General features: G+C 44.3%; 1 protein-coding gene and 1 non-coding gene across 5 annotated transcripts in view; both read left to right on the forward strand.

Moving 5' to 3' along the window:
- LOC129814332 (anoctamin-8-like) overlaps positions 1 to 14745 on the forward strand; it is a 32321-nt gene that overhangs the window by 5438 nt on the left and 12138 nt on the right. The window contains exons 2-10 of one of the 4 annotated variants that reach the window (XM_055867402.1): positions 1108 to 1218; positions 2610 to 2742; positions 7106 to 7244; positions 8578 to 8674; positions 9010 to 9126; positions 9349 to 9476; positions 10057 to 10218; positions 11397 to 11549; positions 12112 to 12238. In XM_055867402.1, coding sequence (XP_055723377.1) covers positions 1108 to 1218; positions 2610 to 2742; positions 7106 to 7244; positions 8578 to 8674; positions 9010 to 9126; positions 9349 to 9476; positions 10057 to 10218; positions 11397 to 11549; positions 12112 to 12238 — 1167 coding nt within the window. Of the gene's footprint in view, positions 1 to 1107; positions 1219 to 2609; positions 2743 to 7105; positions 7245 to 8577; positions 8675 to 9009; positions 9127 to 9348; positions 9477 to 10056; positions 10219 to 11396; positions 11550 to 12111; positions 12239 to 14745 lie in introns of those variants that run through there. The other 3 variants (XM_055867404.1, XM_055867403.1, XM_055867406.1) reach the window with 3 other exon arrangements.
- Positions 10958 to 11030, forward strand: trnak-cuu (transfer RNA lysine (anticodon CUU)). The gene has a single exon. It is a non-coding gene; the product is annotated as a tRNA-Lys (tRNA).

Raw genomic sequence — 14745 nt, forward strand, 5'->3', positions numbered from 1 at the left:
AAAACATGAGACATCTGTGGCATTGTGTTGTGTGACAAAAGTGCACATTTTAGAATGGCCTTTTATTGTCCCCAGCGCAAGGTGCACCTGTGTAATGATCATGCTGTTTAATCAGCTTCTTGATATGCCACACCTGTCAGGTGGATGGATTATCTTGGCAAAGGAGAAATGCTCACTAACTGGGAAGTAAACAAATTTGTGCACAAAATTGAGAGAAATAAGCTTTTTGTGCATATGGAACCTTTCTGTGATCTTTTATTTCAGCTCATGAAATATGGGACCAACACTTTACATGTTGCGTTTCTGTTTCTGTTTAGTGTAGTATAGCTACTAGTCCCTTAGCAGTCCCAGCACTAGAAGTCCCGGTTATGGAGCTGTCATAGGTTTAAACGTTGTAACTTGGCAGTGAAGATAAAAGTATAAGATGTGGTTGTGCAAGAACAAGCTATACACGGCTCGCCCACTAAAGCCTAGTGGTGTTTGTGGGTGTCTGTATGGGTGTGAGAGAGAACAGGAAAGAGGGAAGGGGCGGGGAAGGTTAGAGGACTACTTTTCATGCCAGTAATAGGTGACTTATGAGTGAGATACCACTTCAGTGGGTAAATGCACTGATAAGAGCATTCGAGATTCTCATTGTTATCCTGTCATTTGACCTGTGGTTTGTACCTCCCATGTAGTGGTTGGTTTTCAAGAGCAGTTTTCAAAAGCTACCCTGCAAGTACTGCAGCTTAGTAGAGTAAACACTTGTTTGGTGTTTATGTAATGGTGAGTCTCGTGTTCTGTTGTGCAAAAAACGACTTGAATTACACAAGCCCTGTGCAATGTAGAAAAATTGTCATTTCTGATTCTTTCATGATTTAGGATGATCTGTGCGCATTTCATATTGTCTGAGGAGAGAAAGGCGTAACAAACTGCTTTGGCCTTGTTGATGATTAGAAAAGTGACAAAGCTGGCAGTGAGGATTTGGCACTTTGGTAGAATCCTCCATCTCTCCTTCTGTCACCTCTTTACCCATTACACGGTACTGGTGAGAACTGTTCTTACCCTCCATCTGTCTATGCATCCCCCCCTCACCCTCTCTCCTCCCCTCTACCTCTCCCCCTTTAGATAAATTGTTTGGGAAACGCCTCTCGCAGGCCAGACGGTACATCATGTCCCATAAATCCTGGCTGAAAATGGTTCCCACAGAAGACTGTGATATCCTAATGACATTCTCAGGTACACTTAATCACCACATTCACCTTCTATGGTTCAGTCCCCTCAATCATGATGGGAAATGTAGACGGGAATTTTATTAGCCGTTGTGGGCAATGAGCCAATCACTCGGAGACGTGACATGGAACAGTTCACGGGGACTACTGAATCACACCGATTACCTCAGGGCTGCCCAACACTCTTCCTGGAGATCTACCGTCCTGTGGGTTTTCAGTCCAACCCTCTTCCTGGAGATCTACCGTTCTGTGGGTTTTCAGCCCAACGCTAATTTAACACACCTGATTCTACTAATTAGCTGCACAACAAGACCTTTAGCTGAATCAGATATGCTAAATTAGGGTTGGACTGAAAACCTACAGGACAGTAGATCTCCAGGAAGAGGGTTGGACTGAAAACCTACCGGACAGTAGATCTCCAGGAAGAGGGTTAGACTGAAGACCTACAGGACAGTAGATCTCCAGGAAGAGGGTTGGACTGAAGACCTACAGGACAGTAGATCTCCACGAAGAGGGTTGGACTGAAGACCTACAGGACAGTAGATCTCCAGGAAGAGGGTTGGGCAGCCCTGCATTACCTGTATGTTTATTACAGAGTAAGGTACTCTAGGATTCTGCACATGCTGTGGGAATGCATGCTACACATGGATCAATTTCAGTAATCAAAGTCAAACCAAGTTTCCAACATGGATCAAAATTGGATATGAATTATTGCACTGATTCTTGCTAGAAGGGATGACATTAATGCAGTGGTGCCTTGCCCCATACACTCTCAGTGTCACGGTCATGATAATGGGCGGACCAAGGCGCAGCGTGTGTTGAGTTCCACATCTTTATTAAAAGTGAAACTTCTCAACAAAAACAATAAACCAGCAATGAAACGTGAAGTAACGTAGTGCAACAAGCACATACACAAACAATATCCCACAAATGCAGGTGGGTGCAGGGAGACCTTAAGTATGATCCCCAATTAGAGACAACGATAATCAGCTGCCTCTAATTGGGAACCATACTCAAACCAAACATAGAAATAAATCGACTAGAACACCCCCTAGTCACGCCCTGACCTAACACACCATAGAGAACCCTGAGGGGGAGAACACTCAGGTGTTTACCTTAATTGATTGGATTGATTGGATTGACCTTTCCACGGCTCCGTCCTCCCACGGTTACTACTGCTACCTCTGCAAAGCTCTGGAGAATGTCGTTGTTTGAACATCCTTATTTGAATACACTCATTAAGTGGCTCCAAGAGTGTCTGATGAATGACTAGAATAGAAAGTGTAAAAAAATGGTCAAGCAATTGCGACAGGTTCAATATTAATGCATGGAAATTGGCTCCTACATAAAATGAATGCAAAAGCTGACATAGAAACTGACCATTTCTTTTTCTTGTAGACTCCATAGATGACCACACCTTGCTATGGCTGTTGAACCATATCCGACTGGGAATCCCACAAGCTACAATCCAGATCAGACAGCATCAACACACACAGGGATATGCGTTCTGCATTACAAGCACATTCGAGAAGTAAGATATCCCACTTCTGACCTGACATTTGTGTCAGAAATGAAATGGTTATATGTTAACTATCTGACCCTTTTGCACTGTCTCTTTGCACACTCACAAAACTCTACACACTCTTGCACACTGACACTCCAACGCACACAAAACATGCACACACATTTAAATTGACACACGCACTCACATACTATCACGTTTCAGGAGAAGACCCAGATGCAGACAGTGTCGAAGTAACAAAACTTTATTACTAGAACAGGGGGCAGGCAAAATGACAGGTCAAGGGCAGGCAGAGGTCAGTAATCCAGATCAGAGTACATACGGTACAGAACCTTGGGAGAGGTGAGTGTAGACAGGGGAAAAGCCAGGGTGCTGTAACCCCGGAAAAAGCAGCGATAAAAGTTGGCAAATCCCAGGAAACGTTGCAGTTGCACTCTGGATGTAGGCTGGGGCCAATCCACCACCGCTCTCACCTTCCCGGGATCCATCTGTACACTCCCTGCAGCGATGTTGTAGCACAGGAAGGGGATGGTGGAGCGATGGAATTCGCACTTCTCTGCTTTCACAAAATCTGGTTCTCCGGTTGGCGTTGGAGAACATGTCGGACATGGAGGACGTGTTCTTGGGCGGAGCAGGAGATAACGAGGATGTCATCGAGTTAGATGAAGACAAACCTGATCAACATGTCGCGGAGAACATCATTCACCAGAGCCTGGAACTCAGCAGGGGTGTTGGTAAGGCCAAATGGCATGACCAGATACTCGTAGTGACCGCTGGCCGTGTTGAAGGCAGTCTTCCACTAGTCCCCTTCCCGTATCCTCACCAGGTGGTAGGTGTTCTGTAGGTCCAGCTTGGAGAACACGGTTCCCCCCTGGAGCAGCTCGAAGGCCGAGGAGATGAGTGGTAATGGGTAGCGGTTTTTCAATTGATGTCGTTGAGGCCCTGGTAGTCGATGCACAGGTGCAGGGTTTTGTCCTTCCTCCACAAAGAAGAACCCTGCGTCGGCGGGGGAGGCAGAAAGATGGATGAACCCTGCAGCTAGGGAGTCCTCAATGTAAGTCTCTGTAGCCATGGTCTCAGGACCAACAGAGAGTACAGTTGTCCCCGGAGCGGACTGGTGCCAGGGAGAAGGTCGATCCCGCAGTCATAGGGTCGGTGCAGGCCTTACTGAACACCTCCGGGAGGTCCTGGTACTCCGCGGAGAGGTCCGGGGAAATTCCGAGCCGCCAGGAAGACGTCCCAGGGCAGGCTGCACTGACTTCAGGCAATGAGAGTGGCAGAACGGGCTCCAGCCCATGTTGGCACCAGCAGACCAATCAATAAAGGGATTGTGTCGCTGGAGCCAAGAGAATCCCAATACAACGGGAACATGAGGAGACATAATAAGCAGGAATTGGATTCTCTTGCTGTGTTTCCCTGACACACGTAGGTTGATGGGGTGGTATTGTGAGTGACCCGGCCTATAGGTTGCCCATCCACCCCTCTAATGTCCATGGGAATGGAGAGGGACTGAGTGGGAATTCATAGCTCGGTCGCCATGGTAGCGTCCATAAAGCTCTCATCGGCCCCAGAGTCGATGAGTACCCGGAGAGATTTGGGCTGGTTCCCCCACAGCAAGATGGCATGAATCCATTTTAGAATAAGGCTGTAACTTAACAAAATGTGGAAAAAGTCAAGGGGTCTGAATACTTTCCGAAGGCACTGTATACATGCCCCTGCGCTCCTATGGGCATGACGCTTCTGAGTGGCAGCGAGGACCTGCAGTGTCTTTAAATAATGTCACTTTAATAATGTTTACATATCTTACATTACTAATATCACATGTTTATACTGTATTTTATACCATCTACTCCACCTTGCCTATGCCGCTCGGACCATCGCTCATCCGTATACTTACAGTTGAAGTCGGAAGTTTGCATACACTTAAGTTGGAGTCATTAAAACTTGTTTTTCAACCACTCCACAAATTCCTTGTCAACAAACTATAGTTTTGGCAAGTCGGTGAGGACATCTACTTTGTGCATGACACAGGCAATTTTTTCAACAATTGTTAACAGACAGATTGTTCCACTTGTAATTCACTGTATCACAATTCCACTGGGTTAGAAGTTTACATACACTAAGTTGACTGTGCTTTTAAACAGCTTGGAAAATTCCATAAAATTATGTCATGGCTTTAGATGCTTCTGATAGGCTAATTGACATCATTTGAGTCAATTGGAGGTGTACCTGTGGATGTATTTCAAGGCCTACCTTCAAACTCAGTGCCTCTTTGCTTGACATCATGGGAAAATCGAAATAAATCAGCCAAGACCTCAGAAAAAATATTGTAGACCTCTACAACTCTGGTTCATCCTTGGGAGAAATTTCCAAACGCCTGAAGGTACCACGTTCATCTGTACAAACAATAGTACACAAGTATAAACACCATGGGATCACGCAGCCGTCATACCGCTCAGGAAGGAGACGCATTCTGTCTCCTAGAGATGAACGTACTTTGGTGTGAAAAGTGTGAATCAATCCCAGAACAACAGCAAAGGACCTTGTGAAGATGCTGGAGGAAATAGGTACAAAAGTATCAATATCCACAGTAAAACGAGTCCAATATCGACATAACCTGAAAGGCCGCTCATCAAGGAAGAAGCCACTGCTCCAAAACCGGCATACAAAAGCCAGACTACGGTTTGCAACTGCACACGGGGACAAAGATTGTACTTTTTGGAGAAATGTCCTCTGGTCTGATGTAACAAAAATAGAACTGTTTGGTCATAATGACCATCGTTATGTTTGGAGGAAAAAGGTGAGGCTTGCAATCCGAAGAACACCATCCCAACCGTGAAGCACGGGGGTGGCAACATCATGTTGTGGGGGTGCTTTGCTGCAGGAGGGACTGGTGCACTTCACAAAATAGATGGCATCATGAGGGAGGAAAATTAAGTGGATATATTGAAGCATCATCTCAAGACATCAGTCAGGAAGTTAAAGCTTGGGCGTAAATGGGTCTTCGAAATGGACAATGACCCCAAGCATACTTCCAAAGTTGTGGCAAAATTGCTTAAGGACAACAAAGTCAAGGTATTGGAGTGGCCATCACAAAGCCCTGACCTCAATCCCATAGAAAATGTTTGGGCAGAACTGAAAAAGCGTGTGTGTGCAAGGAGGCCTACAAACCTGACTCAGTTACACCAGCTCTGTCAGGAGGAATGGGCCAAAATTCACCCAACTTATTGTGGGAAGCTTGTGGAAGGCTACCCGAACCGTTTGACCCAAGTTAAACAATTTAAAGGCAATGCTACCAAATACTAATTGAGTGTATGTAAACTTCTGACCCACTGGGAATGTGATGAAAGAAATAAAAGCAGATTCTTTTTTTTCTCTACTATTATTCTGACAATTTCACATCATAAAATAAGGTGGTGATCCTAACTGACCTAAGACAGGGAATTCTTACTAGAATTAAATCTCAGGAATTGTGAAAAACTGAGTTTAAATATATTTGGCTAAGGTGTATGTAAACTTCCGACTTGAACTGTATATGTACATAGTCATTCACCCCTTTAGATTTGTGTGTATTAGGTAGTTGTTGGGAAATTGTTAGATTACTTGTTAAATATTACTGCACCGTCGGAACTAGAAGCACAAGCATTCCTCTACACTCGCAATAACATCTGCTAACCATGTGTATGTGACCAATAAAATTTTATTTGATTTGATTTTGTGTCGCCTGCTGAATTGAAAGGCGTTTCGCCGCAGTGAATCATCTGGCTCCTGTATCTGTGAGACACTGGGCTGGTCTGCTAACTCACAGGGTCTCTTAGTGAATAGGTCTGAATACTTTCCGAAGGCACTGTATAGTATGCCGCTGTGCCCCTACGGGCATACTGTATAGAATGCTTACTTACTTTTTCATGTTCTTCTCATTTCTTCTTTTTATTTCTCGTGTGTTCTACCGTATGAAATTTTTAGTGCTACAATGATATTGATTACTGCATTGTTGGGTTTGGAGCTTGCAAGAAAGGCATTTCACTGTACTTGTGCATATGACATTAAAACCTGAAAACTTGATAATTACCTAATAAGTACTATTTTGTTTCATTGTTTGAAACAAGAACCACTATTTGGCAGCCGAAGTACTCACATTGTTACTACATCAATCGTAAACATCAAATTCGTAAATAGTGACCTGGTTCCAGATTTTTTTGTTCTGTGTTGCAATATTTGGTATGACAATGACCATAGGAGGAGTTGGCAAGAAAGCAAAGTCAGATATGGGATCAGGCTAGGTAAATAGAGACTGAAACAGGACTGTAAATTAAAGGCAATATCTGACCCGCTAAAATCCTAATTCCCCTCATTCTCCATTTCTCCTCAGCTTGCTGCGTGGTGCAGAGCTGTTGGGAATGCACAAAATGGTGAAGCCACAGTACGGAGGCGGAACACGCAGGTTTTCCTGTGAGGAAGATAACATCTATGAGAACATAGAGAGCGAGTTGTGCTTTTTCACCTCACAGGTTTATATCCGTTATGGCCCTAATCTCCAAACATATGTAAACATCTCTGATATACACTTCATTTCCAAAAGTATGTGGACACCTGCTCGTTGAACATCTCATTCCAAAATCATGGGCATTAATATGTAGTTGGTCCCCCCATTGCTGCTATAACAGCCTACACTCTTCTGGGAAGGCTTTCCACTAGATGTTGGAACATTGCTGCGGGGACTTGCTTCCATTCAGCCACAAGAGCATTAGTGAGGTCGGGCACTGATGTTGGGCGATTAGGCCTGGCTCGCAGTCGGCGTTCCAATTCATCCCTAAGGTGTTTGATAGGGTTGAGGTCAGGGTTCTGTGCAGGCCAATCAAGTTCTTCCGATCTCGACAAACAATTTCTGTATGGACCTCACTTTGTGCACGGCGCATTGTCATGCTGAAACAGGAAAGGGCCTTCCCCAAACTGTTGCCACAAAGTTGGAATCACAGAATTGTCTAGAATGTTATTGTATGCTGTAGCGTTAAGAATTCCCTTCACTTGAACTAAGGGGCCTAACCCGAACCATGAAAAACAGCCTCAGACTATTATTCCTCCTCCACCAAACTTTACCGTTGGCACTATGCATTCATGCATTCGGGCAGGTAGCGTTCTCAGATTCATCCGTCGGAGCGGCAGATGGTGAAGCGTGATTCATCACTCCAGAGAACGCTTGTCCACTGCCCCAGTCCAATGGCAACGAGCTTTACACCACTCCAGCTGACGCTTGGCATTGCACATGGTAATCTTAGGCTTGTGTGTGGCTGCTCAGCCAAGGAAACCCATTTCATGAAGCCTCCGACAAACAGTTATTGTGCTAACATTGCTTCCAGAGACAGGTTGGAACTCGGTAGTGAGTGCTACAACCAAGGACAGATGATTTTTACGTGCTAGGCGCTTCAGCACTCGGCGGTCCGGTTCTGTGAGCTTGTCTGGCCTACCTACCACTTCATTGTTGCTCCTAGATGTTTCCATTTAACAATAACAGCACACTAACAGACCGGGGCAGCTCTAGCAGGGCAAAAATTTGACAAACTTACTTGTTGGAAAGGTGGCATCCTATGACATAGGATGCCACGTTGAAAGTCATTGAGCTCCTCAGTTAGGCCATGCTACTGTCAATGTTTGTCTATGGAGATTGCATGGCTGTGTGCTTGATTGTATACACCTGTCAGCAATGGGTGTGACTGAAATAGCTGAATCCACTAATTTGTAGGGGTGTCCACATACTTTTGCATATATAGTGTATGTCCTCTTGCTGACTTTTACCTTGTTCCCTTAATCTATATGGTTGTTCAGGTCTTACCTTGTCTTTAGGAGCGTCAGAGTATCATCAAGTACTGGCTGGATAACCTACGTGCCAAACCAGGGGCAGTCCTTCACAACATCCACTTCCTGGAGGGACAACCAATCAGTAAACTGTTACATTTGTATTTCATCAATCCCTTTCTCTACAGCATGACAACAACATATACTGTAAGACGGCTTATTGGAGTTATTATTGACTGATAACTATGTGGACTTATCTCAAATGTTTAAATATGTTTGGAGAGTATGGACATGAATAATGTATTCCTCTATTGCTAAGTTGGTAGAGTTTGTAACGTAAGAATAGGGAGTTAGATTCCTGGGACCACACATACGTAAAAACGTTTTTTTTTGTTGTTTTTTTTTTAAATATACCCCCATATGACTGTCAGTTGCAATGGATAAAATCATCTGATAAATGGCATTCACTTTTTATTATAGTTCCAGAACTGGTGGCCAGAGGAGTAATCTGTCAAGTGTTTCCTCTACACGAGCAACGGATCCTCAGTCAGCTGATGACGTCATGGGTCCAAGCTGTCTGTGAGAGACAGCCTTTGGGTGAGCAGCACCTGTTGAGACAATACAGCATTACTTATTGTTACAATTATCAATGGAAAGATACACATTTCTTCAAATGATCATTCACTAGCTGAAGCCAATAACCCATTTTGTCTGTCTTTTGTCCATGTCTGTTGGTCCATGTCTGTTGGTCCATGTCTGTTGGTCCATATCTGTTGGTCCCTGTCTGTTGATCCATGGCTGCTGATTCTTGTGTGTTAGATGACGTCTGTGATTACTTTGGGGTGAAAATCGGAATGTACTTTGCCTGGCTGGGCTTCTACACCAACTCCATGCTGTACCCTGCAGTCGTTGGCTTCCTGATGTGGATCCTGGCAGAGGCTGACCAGGTAGGTGATCCAGCATCACATGCCTCAATGGAGACCACACACTGGCCAATAAACCGGTCAATATACAGTAACTAATGTATCATACACAATGTGGTTCAGCCTACTACCTAATCTGCCAGTGACAGTGACATAGGAGTTGGCAAGATAGCACAAACAGATCGTGGATTAGGCTAAATGTAGCTAACATACACAATGGTTTTTCACAGTTATACAATACAAATGACTCACCTATTGTGGGAATATGCGTAGGTGTATCTTTTCACAATCACTGCATAAAACAGCATGTAACAAAACATGGATGTGTTGGCCTATACTTCAAAACTGTATCGCCCGCCACAGCTCTTACTATCCCTGTGATATGGCAGGTAGCCTAGAGGTTGAATTCCCCAAGCCAACAAGGTGAAAAATCTGTCGACGTACCCTTGAGCAAGGCACTTGACCCTAATTGCTCATCTAATTCGCTCTGGATAAGAGCGTCTGCGAAATGACTTCAATGTAAAATGATACAGTCCATTGTTCTTTTGAGTTACTGTCCCTATGATTTGTATGTATCTCATGTGGCTCACCCACTCCCCAACAGACCAGCCAGGATATCTGCTGTGTAGTGTTTGCCCTTTTCAACGTGGTGTGGGCGACGCTTTTCCTGGAGAGATGGAAGCGGAGAGAGGCCGAGCTGGCATACATGTGGGGAACACTGGACACCCCTGCCGAGCCCCTTGAGGAGCCCCGTCGCCAGTTTCGGGTGAGTGTCCTATTATAGCATCCTATTAATTTCAGAGTTAGGCTGAGATGAATCTCTCGCGTACAGATCTATGTAAACATAACTGGGACCGTAGAATATGTCGGGAAGGAATGGGATGCGTGGAGTAACGAGCAGCAGTCACTGGTTATTTGGACATATCACGATTTCAAAGGTGTTAGAATCGTTTGAATTTTGGAAGGGGATGGAACATTTGGGATGTAACATGCAAAGAGAGAGGGTGGAGCTCCTTGTTCTGGTTCCGCTCCTTGTTCTAGCATATCTTCATCTCTTCTCTTAAAATGTTTGGACCCAGAACTTGATCGAGCAGCGGACCAATTACGCAATACTTTAGTTCTGGAGATTAGTCCGAGATTCAATCGCGTTGTAGAGCCATTGACATTTAAAGGTACTTTCCAATTGAGCCGACATCTGCTGTGGGAACATTGCATTTAAAAGACGTATTGTCGATAGCACTCTATAACACACCTTAGATTGAATCCCAGCCTTAGATTACTACCAGTGCTGTTTGGTTCCTTCAGAACTATGGCCAGAGTACAAATTCCATCACCAGCCTCAAGTAGCTTTTCCAGGGTTGTTCCAGGGCCAGAGTTCACGGGTCTACAGTGATAAGTAATATGAGCTCTAGGCTTGGAGAGTGTTGTGTGAATTCCAAGGGTTGGGGCAGGGGAGACATGCCTCCTGAGATTTCTAAACGGGCAGTTGTTACTGTTGCTATCAGGCCCGGCTAGCTCAGTCGGTAGAGCATGAGACTCTTAATCTCAGGGTCGTGGGTTCGAGCCCCACGTTGGGCGTAAATGTTTTAGCTGGCGTTCCTGATCTTCTCAACTACCATTGTGTGTTTGAGGGACACATGCCTCCTGTGGTTTCTAAACAGGCCGTTGTCACTGTTGCTATCAGGCCTGGCTAGCTCATGTGGTAGAGCGTGGGTCGCTTCATCTCAGGGTTGTTGGTTTTAGCCCCACGTTGTGCGGTAATGTGTTAGCCGCTTCTCAACTACTGTCTTATCTTTGGGGTACACATGCCTCCTGTGGTTTATAAAGGGGGAGCTAGCGCAGTCAAAGCATGAGACTCTTAATCTCAGCATCATGGGTTCGAGCCCCACGTTGGGAGCAAGCATTTTAGTTGGTGCTCGACTAAGCCTGTATCTCTGTGTGCAGGGTGTGAAGCGGTGCAGTCCGATAACAGGCTGTGAGGAGTTATACTACCCACCTTGGAAGAGGACAATGTTCAGGTGGATGGTCAGCCTCCCCATCTGTCTTCTCTGTCTCTGCTTTGTCTTCTTGGCCATGCTCGTCTGCCTGGAGATGCAGGTAAGAGACAGCTAAGTCAACAGGAAATAGCCTCATCAGACATGTTCCCAAAGTCATGATCATCAAACATGGTCCGGTATTGCAAGAAGGTTCAGGGCGGCAGCTTAATTCAAATGAATAATATGCATTGCTAACTCGTTTAGAGGGGAGCTCCTTTCATCAAAGCACTTGGTAGTATTAATGTCAGGTACGATTAGTGCATTTTTTTATATATAGATTTTTTTCTTTTAACGAGGCAAGTCAGTTAAGAACAAATTCTTATTTACAATGACAGCCTCGGAACAGTGGGTTAACTGCCTTGTTCAGGAGCAGAACGACAGATTTTTACCTTGTCAGCTCAGGAATTCAATCGAGCAATCTTTCAGTTACTGGCCTAACACTCTAACCACTATGCTACCTGCCTCCCCATTTAAATACACTATCCCATTTAAATCACATGCAAACCAATTCACTTTTGAGGAGTAGGCACTTTTAAGATAAAAGAGAATGGCTACGGTGTTAATTAACCTGTATTTCTGTAATTAAATATACCTATGTTGTGGTTTATCTCCTTTTTTTATAGGAGTTTGTGATGGAAATTAAGGAGTTACCCAGTATCACAAGATTCATTCCTAAAATGTTGCTGGCCATCGTTGTGACTGTATGTGATGAGGTGTATAGGAAGATCGCCCATTGGCTCAATTATATGGGTAAGCTGTGCAGCTGAGATTCATTAATATCAGCACCAGGTGAGGAATGATTGGAACAGTGAGCACCCATCTCAGAATAGAAGTACGGGTCTATCAATCAATCAATCAATTTTATTTTATATAGCCCTTCGTACATCAGATAATATCTCGAAGTGCTGTACAGAAACCCAGCCTAAAACCCCAAACAGCTAGAATGCAGGTGTAGAAGCACGGTGGCTAGGAAAAACTCCCTAGAAAGGCCAAAACCTAGGAAGAAACCTAGAGAGGAACCAGGCTATGAGGGGTGGCCAGTCCTCTTCTGGCTGTGCCGGGTGGAGATTATAACAGAACTATGCCAAGATGTTCAAAAATGTTCATAAGTGACAAGCATGGTCAAATAATAATCAGGAATAAATCTCAGTTGGCTTTTCATAGCCGATCATTAAGAGTTGAAAACAGCAGGTCTGGGACAGGTAGTGGTTCCATAACCGCAGGCAGAAGAGTTGAAACTGGAATAGCAGCAAGGCCAGGCGGACTGGGGGCAGCAAGGAGTCACCACGGCCGGTAGTCCCGACGTATGGTCCTAGGGCTCAGGTCCTCCGAGAGAAAGAGAGAAGGAGAAAATTAGAGAGAGCCAAGATTTTCAAAATGTTCATAAATGACAAGCATGGTCAAATAATAATCAGGAATAAATCTCAGTTGGCTTTTCATAGCCGATCATTAAGAGTTGAAAACAGCAGGTCTGGGACAGGTAGTGGTTCCATAACCGCAGGCAGAAGAGTTGAAACTGGAATAGCAGCAAGGCCAGGCGGACTGGGGACAGCAAGGTGTCAGCATGCCCGGTAGTCCTGACGTATGGTCCTAGGGCTCAGGTTCTCAGAGAGAAAGAGAGAACGAGAGAATTAGAGAGAGCATACTTAAATTCGCACAGGACACTGGATAAGACAGGAGAAGTACTCCAGGTATAACCAACTGACCCTAGCCCCCCGACACATAAACTACTGCAGCATAAATACTGGAGGCTGAGACAGGAGCGGTCAGGAGACACTGTGGCCCCATCCGAAGAAACCCCCGGACAGGGCCAAACAGGAAGGATATAACCTGTCTAGGATCAGGTACCTCCCTGCCCATGTAATCTTATTCATTATGATATGCAAGGCAAAACTGATCCTAGATCAGCACTCCTACTCTGAGACTCTCTTAATGAATACTGGCTTTGATCTCTTCAGAGGGGTATACTACGATACAAGCTAGATCTACTCGGGGTTTTCAAAAGATAGCCAGCTTCAGTTAGCTTTTCATCCATATTACGACTGTGGACAATGGTGTAGTGGAGGCTATACGCAGGTATACGCCGTATACCCACTTTTTCTTCAGTCAGCATTGCATATACTAATTTCTTAATCCCCACTGATGGGTATCAAATTAGTGATGTGGAGGTACACGGCGTATAAATGAATAAGGCTGATGGAAAGATCTGAATGTTTCGCTTAGAATAGTATTTAAAATAGTATTTTTTCACATTTTAAGTGCAGCAATGTGCACATGGTGGTACTGTAGGCCGAATGTTCCCAGATGCACTTTGTAGGAAAACACCGTTCTAAAATGCTCAAGCGGTTTCATGAACAGAGATGGAAATATTTGTTTGAATTTTAGAAAGGGGGAGATCTAAAGATGCAACAACCATCATGGTTTGCTAATACTGTGTGACCAGGATAATGCCTTTGGCTGCTAGACAATGAAAGAAAGTTGATTTGAAAACCAATAGAACAGGAGAGCGCATATGAGGAAGTGTTTTAAAAAAAATCCCTCAACATTCCTATGATCGGTTTTTGGCTTGGCTACTTTGAAACAAGGTAAGACATGCCTCACAATATGAAGTGAAATGTCCATGTTTCAAACAATTAAGGAACAGAAAAAATATATTGGAGCTAATGATAGGCCTAACTGTCTTCGGGGAGATGGAAAGACTTTCCCAAAAATCTTCCCAGTTAAATGTTAACTAGCTATAAAGTAGCCTATGCTTACCTGGCAAAATAATATCTTGGTTATTTGCATCAATCCAGTGGCCAATTGTTTTGCAAACTCCATCTCATGTGCACTACTGAAACACCGCTAACCAAACAACAGTGCTAGGTGCCTGCACACTTGAATAAAAGGGTAACAAAACAAAAAAATATCTCTGATTTTTCCCAGATCTCAAAAGTGGTCACCTGATGTGGTTTAATTAAGCATTGTTGTGGACTTAGAACATGCAATTGGTTGTTTTTCTATAAATAAAAGTGTGACTTTGAGAGCGAAAACCGGAAGAAGAAAAATACAAATCTGAAACCTGTGAATTTCTGACTCAGTTGACTGTCACGACTTCCGCCGAAGTCGGTCCCTCTCCTTGTTCGGGCAGCGTTCGGCGGTCGATGTCACCAGTCTTCTAGCCATCGCCGATCCACTTTTTGTTTTCCATTTGTTTTGTCCTTATCTTACACACCTGGTTTCATTTCCCCAATTACGTGTTCATTATTTAACCCTCT

Source organism: Salvelinus fontinalis, chromosome 17, assembly GCF_029448725.1.
Source record: "Salvelinus fontinalis isolate EN_2023a chromosome 17, ASM2944872v1, whole genome shotgun sequence".
NCBI classification, from domain to species: domain Eukaryota; kingdom Metazoa; phylum Chordata; class Actinopteri; order Salmoniformes; family Salmonidae; genus Salvelinus; species Salvelinus fontinalis.